Source organism: Hemicordylus capensis, chromosome 3, assembly GCF_027244095.1.
Source record: "Hemicordylus capensis ecotype Gifberg chromosome 3, rHemCap1.1.pri, whole genome shotgun sequence".
In the NCBI taxonomy this organism is placed as follows: Eukaryota; Metazoa; Chordata; class Lepidosauria; order Squamata; family Cordylidae; genus Hemicordylus; species Hemicordylus capensis.
This window is the reverse complement of record NC_069659.1, coordinates 251,286,296-251,297,500: the sequence shown is the minus strand read 5'-3', so window position 1 is coordinate 251,297,500 and position 11,205 is coordinate 251,286,296. Positions and strand designations below refer to the sequence as shown.

The 11,205-nt window shown below is 41.3% G+C and overlaps 1 protein-coding gene across 5 annotated transcripts in view; it reads left to right on the top strand.

Moving 5' to 3' along the window:
* Positions 1-11,205, top strand: part of INPP5A (inositol polyphosphate-5-phosphatase A) — a 402,494-nt gene that overhangs the window by 7,371 nt on the left and 383,918 nt on the right. The window contains exon 1 of one of the 5 annotated variants that reach the window (XM_053307915.1): positions 166-186. The exons of the other annotated variants lie outside the window; for them this stretch is intronic. Within the exon in view, the coding sequence (XP_053163890.1) occupies positions 181-186 (6 nt within the window). The 5' untranslated portion in view covers positions 166-180. Of the gene's footprint in view, positions 1-165; positions 187-11,205 lie in introns of those variants that run through there. 5 annotated transcript variants of the gene reach the window in all.

Below are 11,205 nucleotides of genomic sequence, written 5' to 3'. Positions count from 1 at the left end.
CTATGCACGTCGCCCTGCACAGCCGCCCTAACCCTGCCTTGCACTTGGCCTTTCGCCTCCCTTCAGGAAGCCGTGGTGGCTGTCGAAACCTCCCTTTCTGCACACGCCCACGCCCTGCCCGCTTTCCTTGGCCAAGTTCTCGCTGTCCGAGCATATCGCTGAGGAAGCCGCCCAGCGTCCATGGGTGTGAGTGCCGGGGGTGGGGTGGTGGTCTCAGGGCTTTCCCCTTCAACCCCCCAACTTTATCCATTTAACAAGTACAGCCCCTAGGTTCTCACTGTGTGTGCAGGTTGCCTGTAATTTATGGACTACACTCTTTGGGCTGCTACCACACTTCCTTAGTGCCTGCTCACACAGTACGCACAGTATTGTGTACCCACAGAACACCCCCTCCTTAGCCAAGATGCATACCTGTCAGAGAAACTAGATGTCAGAAGGTGGGGAGCATGGATATAGGGCTGTAGCAATTTCTAACATTGTGATGGGTGGGGAAAGTTCTACTGTAACTGGGAGTGGCTGTAGACTGGCTGTGGTCCCTTGGCATATGCCTTCATTCTCTAAAACCTGGGTGTCACTTGATTTCTCTATGCCTTATTCAGATGTTCTCATTTGCATCACTTGATTTCTCTATGCCTTATTCAGATGTTCTGCTCTTTATACATTCATGGGTCTGTATGCGTGTGTTTGTATGAATGACTATACATGTGTTCATTTAAAAAGTGAATCTGATTTCAGGTGTCTCAGGTGCATGGAGCAGATTGGAAGTGTGCTACTACTGTATGTGTGTTCAGCATAACACGTGAGGATTTATACATGTGTCCTGATCGGTACGTGCATACACTGTACACAGATTCAACTTGTGTTGGACATAATGGGCCAGTTCTCACCATTGCCTGCCAGGATGTGCAGTAAGATTGGAGATGTGTCCAGAGAGCACCTGTCCTGACATGCTCTTTGGGTGTCATTTAATTGTGTGAGGGGGGTGTTTAAACTGTCCCTCTACACACCCTTAGTTTTGGAGTACATGTAGAAGGGTGATTCAGATGAAGAACTCCCTCATGATTAAGGAACACCCTGAGAGTATGTCTGGACATCCCCTGGTGATGTCAGGGTAGATGTGCTCTTGGCATGTCCCAATCCTTATTGTGTGTGCTAGCTAGTGATTATTAAAATCCCATTGTATGAATAGCTCTGACATGATGGCTACACTTGAGCCCTGTACAGACGTTATAGGAACAAAGTTGTACACAAGTACCACCATTGAAAATGGGTGCAGAAATCCTGCCCCCTGCATGTCAATCACTTTCTCTCCTGTACTGCTCATGATTAGGGTGGTCGCCTGGTGTGTCCTAATTGCCATTTGCAGAAGCGCCTGCCAACACGCTTACGGCAGTTGCCTGGTCACTCAACCACCCTAACTGTGAGCAGCACAGAAGAGGGAGTGATCGATGTGCCTGTGGGAACAGGACTTCCACATCAGCTTTTGTTGGTGGTACACGCACACAATTTTTTCTCTATAACGTCTGTATAGGGCTTTGATTGGCAATTGTGTAAACTGACTCTGTGGAAGAACATTTCTTTTGAGGTCATGTGAAGAAGCATGAAAGTTCATTCCTTGATGTTAGAACTGTGATGGCCCATCCAATGCATAAAAGTCAGCACTGATGTTGCTCTAATCATGTGAACACTTCACATATGAAGTGTTAATATAAAAAGCACATGAAGCTTAAATTAATCTTAATTGTATCATTCTTATAAAAGCTTCTCAAGGCAATGTCCACACTAGGAGACTGAATGGACATAAAAATATATAATTCCCTACAAATCAGAATGTAGGGTTGCCTTCAGAAAGCACGCATGTATACTGTTGTGCTCTCTCACTCCCCAAATACACTAACATATAGAAATTTGAAAATCTGGTCCATTTTAACAAAACTGGATTCACATCTGAAAATGAGGTTCAACACACCACTTTGTGTGTACCCATGAACTATCCTCAGACATGTTCACCATATAATGCTGGTTCACATATGGTGAACATGTCTGAGGATAGTTCATGGGTACACACAAAGTGGTGTGTTGAACCTCATTTTCAGATGTGAATCCAGTTTTGTTAAAATGGACCAGATTTTCAAATTTCTATATGTTAGTATATTTGGGGAGTGAGTGAGCACAACAGTATACATGCGTGCTTTCTGAAGGCAACCCTACATTCTGATTTGTAGGGAATTATATATTTTTATGTCCATTCAGTCTCCTAGTGTGGACATTGCCTTGAGAAGCTTTTATAAGAATGATACAATTAAGATTAATTTAAGCTACGTGTGCTTTTTAGCTGATAGCTCAAGCATATACTTTTTAATAGTTGGACAGGTTTTCCAGCTTCCAGTGTATTAAATGCGCTTGTTCAGAATCAGAGAGAGAGAGAACCAAGAAAAGGAGGAATAAATATGCTTGCCTTGGTAGGTTAATTAAACAGGTTGATGGCTCGTGACCATAGGGAAGGACTGCATAGTGCATAGATGAATGTGCATAGATGAAATAATTGGATGGCAATTGCAAATCACCGAATACTAGGGACTGTGTAATAGTGTTAATTTCTCTTTCCTGGCCTATCTTTGTCAGTTCTGTTTTTATATAGAACAGCTGGTGCAAAAACTCAGTGATGATGCAGGAGAGGAAAGCTCAATTTCTCTAGAGTATTAGCCATATTTATAGTATACTTTCCACTGCAAAGTATGAACCTACGCAAATAAACTCTTTGCACTTCTGTTGGGAAAACAACAACCACTCACCCTATTATGTATAGTTTGGGGAAGGGTTTTTTGTGTGTCTAATTTGATATGTTGAGTGCTGTACCACATTCTGGAAAACCTTATCTTTTAAAAATTGCATGATGATGATGAAGTGTTTACACTGAATCCTATCTTCAGTGTATGTTGATGTAGATTGTGGAGTATGTGGATTATAGATTGTGGCTGTGCAGCCTCATCATATCCATGTTTACTCGGAGGAAAGCTCTTCTTGGTTGAATATGGTTTACTTATGTGTTTGCATAGAATTGCAGTCTTGGGCTACAATCAAGAACACTTACTTGGGAGTAAGCCCCACTGAAGACAGTACATAAGATTGCTCTGTAAGGTTTTTTTTAAATGCTGTTTGCCCAAATGGGTTTAAAGTGTAAAATTAATACTTTGCATTGAAAGTAGGCTTTCATTTCATTTTCCTTTAGGAACTTTAATTTAAATTTTTAGAATAGTCTGTATTTCTGGCATATTTAAAGTATCAGATATGGGGTGAATAAACACAAGGTGGATTGCAAGCTACATTTCATTGACAGTGTACATTTCATAACTTCATTGACAGTGTACATTTCATAACTTCCAGTGTAGTTATGTTAAAAAAAACCTACTGTAGCAAAATCCCACAATATTTTGCAATAATATAAACTGTACTGACTTTTCACCTTCTCCCCGCCTTTTTCTTTGGTTAAGCTGTCATGCAGTTTACCATGATTTCAGTCAGGCACTTGAAATGCTTTTAATATTCCTTTGAAGTCTGAGAAGTGTGAGGAAAAATAGAGCTTCCACTGCCTTCATTCTCACAGGAAAAAATAAAAACTTCCTGTAGAACATTCCATTAAGTGATCTCAGAAATATTAAGAATTTAAAGAGCCCTGTTGAATCAGCCCAAGGATCTGGTATTGTGTCTTCAACAATGGCTGACCAGAGTCTTTCAGGAAGGCTAGAAATGGGGCATGGGGACAATACTCCTCCCTGTTGCGTGTACCCCAGCATCTGAAATTCAGATATTTGAACAGCTGCATTTGCACATAAAAGTTCTATTTATCTGTCATGACTAACAGATGTATTCTTCATGAATTTGTGTAACCTTTAAAAAAAAAAAAGTCATCTAAGCCAGTGGCCACTCCTACATCTTGTGACAGTGTGTTTTATAAGTATTCCAGTGGGTCTTCCCTGCCACCTCATCCCTCTTCTCTTCATAAATAGATATATTATCTATAAATTAAAGGGGGCAGTATATAAATTTTCTTTTCTAAGAAAAATTTCTTGGAAAAACTTGAAAAACCTTGAGCCAGTTTGTACAATATGTCTGACCCAGCCCTGCTTATCATGTAATGTGGGACATAAGTACATCTGTCCTGCTCCTCTTTCCGGTGTGTCACTCCACAGCCTCATGCTGATTATGGGCTGATCTGTTTAAATAACATGCAATTTTAAATATGACATTAAAGTAGTATTCAAACGGCTCCCTTGCAATCATGAGACTATGTGATGGTGCATTGGGGTGGGGGATAGAATAGGTATGCTCATGTTCCTCATCATGTAAGAGTGAGGGGCTGGCTGGTTGGATGTATTGCCCAAACCGACCCCTTGAGGATTTTGTTTCTGAGCATTCTCCAGGAGAGCCTGGTGGGTGCTTTGGTGGGGTGGCGCGAGGAATTACTTTCAAGGTTAGTGAAGGGAGTTTTTTTCATCCCTATTCTGCACACATACACATTTAATTCTCTTTGAATCAATGAGACAAATATGCATAGTTCAGAGGTGAATTACAGTTGTTACCTTTCTCTGTGTGTATGTGTGTGTGTGTGTGTGTGTGTGTGTGTGTGTGTGTGTATATATATATATATATATATATATATATATATATTTAATATATAATAGGTTGGCAGGGTTGTACCTTATCAGTCATAGAGCTGTTTCAGCATTGTGTGTTAATGTGTTATTGGGAGACATAATATTCCTAAATGTGATCTTATTAAAATTAAGCACTTTTAAGTCCCAGTGAATTCTAGTGGGAGAATTAAGCCTTTGCATAAGTGTCTTCCAGTGAAATCAGTAGGATTGACAAAGTTGAACTTTGGCTAGATCGAACTGAGCATAAGATTCTATTCCACCAATCACCATCTGGACAAATCCTTTAGTCATAATTGGAATTTTAATTTCAGAATGCAAGAGTCAACAAATATCAGCTTGGCTTATTAGCCAAGCACTAATCTGTCTCTCAACATCCCGCCTACTCCAAACTCACATGTACCATTAGTCCTCCAAGCATACTCTCCATATACACATGCAGGAGTCCACAACTGTCAAATCCACATTCCCCTGCAATTTTGCATGCATTTTCAAAACTAATAGCAGTTTCATCAAACTGGACAAAGTTATATATAAATCCACTTTTTATCTGGCTTAATATTTACAAAACCTTTTTTGTTACTTCTAATCTGTGATTTCATACCTTTCTACTCCCCCCACCCCCAATAGTGTTAAGGATGATCTTTTCTCCAAAAGCTTTTAAAAAAATGGTATAAACGTTCAAATACTGTATCACATTTAAAGTTCTGACAAGTTTCCCAAAAAGTTAGCATTCTATGTGTAAAGACTGGTTTTGGCATGGGCTCTTATAGGCTAGAGTCTATGTATGAGAGGCAGTTTTTCCCAAGCTAGACTATTAAAACCTTTTGCCTAGAAGGTTTTATTTTTTTTCAGGATTGTGTCTGAAAAAAGACTCTCTTCAGGGCTTTTGGAATTTCCCTGAAAGTTCTATTTCACACTTGAGCAAAGGGCTCTTTAAATGGGAGAACAGGAAGCTTTGCTGTGATCTAGTTATGACACTTCCTTACGTCCAGCTGTTCCTGACTACAGATGTTGACTTATTTGGAAAATATCATAGGACTGCTGGTCTTGTGGTAGCAAGCATGAATTGTCCCCTTTGCTGAGCAGAGTCTGCTCTGGTTTGCATTTGAATAGGAGACTACATGTATGAGCACTGTAAAATACTTTCCTAAGGGGGATGGGGCTGCTCTGGGAAGAGCACCCACATGCTTCCATGCAGTAGTTTCTAAGTTTGCTCCCTGGCATCTCCAAGATAGGGCTGAGAGAGATTTCTGCCTGTAACTTTGGAGAAAACGCTTCCAGTCTGTGTAGACAACACTGGACTAGATGGACCAGTGCTCTGACTCGTTATAAGGCAGGTTCCTATATTTATTTATTTATTATTTATTTATTGTATTTTGATGCCACCTAGTATAGAAATCTCTAGGTGGTGTACAGGCTAAAATATAATATAAAATAAAATATTTAAAATTCATAAAAACAGATAAAAATCACAATAGATAAAAACACAGATTAAAATTTAAATTTCAGTTAAAAGCCTTGGAAAACAGGTTCATCTTCAGGGTCCTCCTAAAAGCAAACAGAGAAGGAGATGCTCTTATTTCAGCAGGGAGTGCGTTCCAAAGCCCTGGTCCCGAACTGCCACCAAACGAGTTGGCAGCAACCATAACCGGACCTCTCCAGATGATCTTAACAGGTGACAGGATTCACGATGGAGAAGGCGCTCTCTTAAGTACCCTGGACTTAAGCCATTAAGGCCTTTATAGGTAATAACCAGCACTTTGTATTTTGTTTGGAAAAATATTGGCAGCCAGTGCAGTTCTTTTAGAATCGATGTTATATGGTCCCTTTGGGTAAACCCAGAGACCAATCCAGCTGCCACATTTTGTACCAATTGTAGATTTCGAACTATGTACAAAGGCAGCCCCACGTAGAGTGCATAACAGTATTCAAGCTTAGAGATTACCAGCATATGTACCAACATTTTAAGGCCATTTGTCTCCAGAAATGGATGTATCTTGCGTATCAGCTGAAGCTAATAAAAAGCATTCCTGGCAACAGCCTCAGCCTGAGAAACTAGGGAGAGTTTGGCATCCAGGAGCACTCCCAGACTATGAAGATTATCTTTTAGGGGGAGTGTAACCCCATCCAAAACAGGCAGATCTATGCCATCTCTCGGATCTCGACCTCCGTCTTGTTAGGATTCAACTTCAGCTTGTTATCTCTCATCCTGCCCAGTATCGCCTTGAGGCAGGCACTTAGGGGTTTCATGCCATTTCCGGATGAGGTTGGTATGGAGAAATAGATCTGGGTGTCATCAGCATATTGATAGCATCCCAGACCAAACTTCCTGACGATCTCTCCCAGAGAGATCGTGTAGATGTTGAAAAGCATTGGACAGTATGGAGCCTTGTGGAACCCCACACTTTAGCTCTCATTTTTCAGAACAGTCTCCAGGTGACACCATCTGGAATCGGCCAGAGAGGTAGGAGTGGAACCACTGTAAAACAGTGCCACCCAATCCCACCTCCTTCAAGTGACCCAGCAGGATACCATGGTCAATGGTATCGAAAGCTGCCAAGAGATCCAAAAGGATCAGCAGAGTCACACTCGCTCTGCCGATCACCAATCGGAGATCATCCATCAGGCCGACCAAGGCAGTCCCAACCCCATAGCCCACCCGGAAGCCAGACTTGAAAGGATTTAAATAATCCGTGTCATCCAAAACTGCCTGGAGATGAAAAGCAACCACTCGCTCTGTCACCTTGCCCAACCAAGGAAGATTAGAGACAGGTTTGTAATGAGCTAACTCTGAGGGATCCAATGAAGGTTTCTTCAAATGAGGTCTAATAATAGCCTCCTTAAGACAAGGAGGCATCCTGCCCTCTCGCAGAGAAGCATTTATGATATTTACTAGACCCTCTCTGATAATATGATTGCCAGATGAAATAACCCAAGTTGGGCGAGGGTCAAGAAAACAGGTGGTGGAGCGTACAGTCCCAAACAGTTTGTACACATCCTCAGAAGTAACAAACTGAAAGTGACCCAGTTCAATCCCACAAGAGGGGTTGCTGGGTACCTCTACAATAGATTCTGCATTAACTGTGGAGTCTAGTTCAGCACAAATACAAGATATTTTATCTGCAAAAAAGTTGTTAAACACATCACAGTGAGTAACAGATGGATCCAAGTTCAAATTCAAGGCAGAGGGGGCACAAACTAGCCCCCTCACAACCCTAGACAACTCAGCAGGACATGAACTTGCAGAAGCAATGCTGGCAGAGAAGAAACACTTCTTTGCCATCTACACTGCCAGAGCATAGATCCTCATATGAGTTCTGTGTTGCAATCTGTCAGATTCACACAGTCTTCCTCCACTTGTGCCCTAGTCATCTACCTTGCCGCTTCAACTCCTGCAGTTCATCTGAATACCATGGGGCTGACTTTAAAGCAGGTCAGAGAGGACGCTTAGGAGTGATTGTGTCTACTGCTTCTATGACTGCAAGCCTATACATAGAACCTGCAGTCCTATGCACCCTTTAAGTAAACTCCATGTGCTCAGACTTGCTTCTGAGGAAAAGGCTTGAGCTGTAAAACACACTAAGATTTGCTTAACAAAGGCCCTTCTGTTGGCTTTAATGCATTTCTAAATGCAGCTAAATGATCCTGCAAAGAACTGTTGCCATTTCTAAATGCTCTATTTTCCTAGAGACTTTCTTTGCTAGTTCATCAGATAAATGGAGAGAACTCTCAGCCAGGAATTTCTACTGCCTCTGACTGGCTAAGATAATTAATCCCACCCTCCAAAAGCTACTTGAGAGCAACTTGGGCCATCTTTAGTATTTATTCAAATGAGTAAAGTAAATAATAAACTTTAAAGCCTGCCTGCTAAATCTCATTATTGTTGTGTTTGGTAGAACATGGTGAGTGATTTTGTGAATCTTCTCTGAATGGTTATCTAGAAGATGCTGGATAATATTACTTCAAATTGAAGTTAGGGGAATGTTCTTCCATTCAAACAAACAACCTTGCATATAGAGATCCGGTGTGTTGGATATAAGGCTAGGCTTAGAACCCTCCTTACTGACAATTTTTCTATGTGAAGAACTTCTTCTTACATAGGGAAATATTTAGTCATGTGAGTCCTCACCTGCAATCTGAAGTTGTACAACTCAGACAGAGGTATAGCATCTTGGTGAGAAGTTAGCCAGTCCTGGATTCTAATTTTGTTGGAGGATCACTTTGAAATGAAGTTCAGACCAAACCTTGCAAACCCCAAAACTGGCCTCCTGTCAAACCCAGAACAGAAGAGGACTGTGGATCAATAGCTTCACTGTTAACAGGGCTTGGAAACCAGGGTTTGTCAGTGGCTGATCACTATAGAAATGTTCCTGAAATCAGTTCCACTTGTAACATAAACTCTAACTTTCAAGAATGCTATGAAAAACATTTTAAATAAATAGAATATGGTGGAGGATGAAATAGTTCTGACAACAAAGTGAAATATGACTGCTCTGAGAGAGTTTAGCTTCTTTAGTGGTGCCTGTAAATTGACTAGAAAGTTTCATTGCCCAAGAACATACTGTTCCCATCGTTATCTGAAAGCCTGGCAATTTCTGGCTTGCTGAACCCAGGCTGAATGCTTCTAAAGTGCAATCCCTGCTGGCTGTTCTTGTGAGTTTATAATGCTGTAGCAGAGACTGACAACCAGTCCTATCCTCCCTTGATGTGCAGTATGCTAGCTGCACTAGAATTACAGACAACAACTTGTGTTTTCTCCACTAGAATATCAGTTGCACTATACACCTTGAAGTTGGTTCCTTTGGGTTGGAAAAAGTGACCCTCATGGTCTTTAGATTCTGAAATACTGGGTGTATTTCAGTCCATCTCTAACTTGAGGTCCAGTGATCAATTAACATCTTGGCAGCATTGTGTTGGGACATGTTTCAGTTTTCATATTAGTCTCATAGTAGAAACCATTGATCATGAAGCTAATGTGAAAATGCTAGCTTCTCTCTACAATGAAATGTGTCCCATAACCATGGTTCCAGATGTTCCTACTGAAGACTTCTGTTGCTCAGAAGCGAGATGAAATATAGCTAGAAATATTTTATTTTATTTTATTTTATTTACATTTTATATCCCACTCTTCTTCCAGGGAGCCCAGAGTGGTGTATTACATACTTAAGTTTCTCCTCACAACAACCCTGTGAAGTAGGCTAGGCTGAGAGAGAAGTGACTGGCCCAGAGTCACCCAGCTAGTTTCATGGCTGAATGGAGATTTGAACTCGGGTCTCCCCGGTCCTAGTCCAGCACTCTAACCATTACACCATGCTGCTACATGTTGGGAGATGTGCAGCCCAATCCTTGGCATGTTTACTCAGAGTAAGGCTCACTGTGGTTCCCAGGTAAGTGCATATAGGATTTCTGTCTTAATAGTTACTTTGTAAATCTGTGCATGCTTGGGAGTAAGTTCCTGAGTAAGGATGCATAAGAACAGGTTGCAGGTCTGCTTCATAATTCCTCTATAGGTGGTGGTGGTGGGGAAGCTTTTATGTTACACAAGTTCATTTAGGGAAGAGTGCTTGTCCACCCAAAAGAGGGTACTAAATCCAAAATATGTAAGGGTGGGAGGAATCCATCCGAAGTAGTTGTATCAAGTTTAGGGTGGGGAAGGACCAAGTGGTCTAAATCTTTCTCCATTATTTTTCTACTTAGTTGCTGTTGAAATCATGGCTGGAAATTGCATGGTCAAAACCTGGAATTGTGACAATAATTAAGAAATACTATTTTTATGAAGTGAAATATAACTGGCTTCTAAGTCTAAAGCTCTGAGGTTTGACACTTATAAATAGCAGATGACTGCTTTATTTGTTTCTTACTATTTGAAGAGGGGGAAGGGCTATTGTATATTTGACCCTGAGATGATGATAAATAGTTGCACTTTAAATGAGGAATTGCTGTTGGTGTATTTGGACCAATTAATGAATTAAAGAGAAATGACTGAAAGAGGTATATTTTTCTCTCCTGCTTTTCTATAAAAGATGTCTTGGAATGTAATACATGCAGTATTATAATACTGCAGAATCCCCATGTGCCATTCTGTCATTTACCTCTATGGTTGATTCCACCAGGCAACAAAATGGTGACCTAAAATGGAATTTTCTGCCCCCTTGCATACATCCATTAGAACAGCCCTGCTGGATCAGGCCCAAGGCCCATCTAGTCCAGCATCCTGTTTCACACAGTGGCCCACCAGATGCCACTGGAAGCCCACAAGCAGGAGTCGAAGGCATGCCCTCTCTCCTGCTGTTACTCCCTTGCAACTGGTACTCAGAGTCATCCTGCCTCTGAGGCTGGAGGTAGCCTATAGCCCTCTGACTAGGAGCCGTTCATAGACCTCTCCTCCATGAAGTTATCCAAACCCCTTTTAAAGCCATCCAGGTTGTTTAAAGCCATCCAGGCTGTCACCACACCTTGTGGCAGAGAATTCCATAAGTTTGTTGTGTGCAAAAGTACCTCCGTCCTAAATTTCCGTCCTAAATAAAAGTCCTAAATTTCCTGGCAA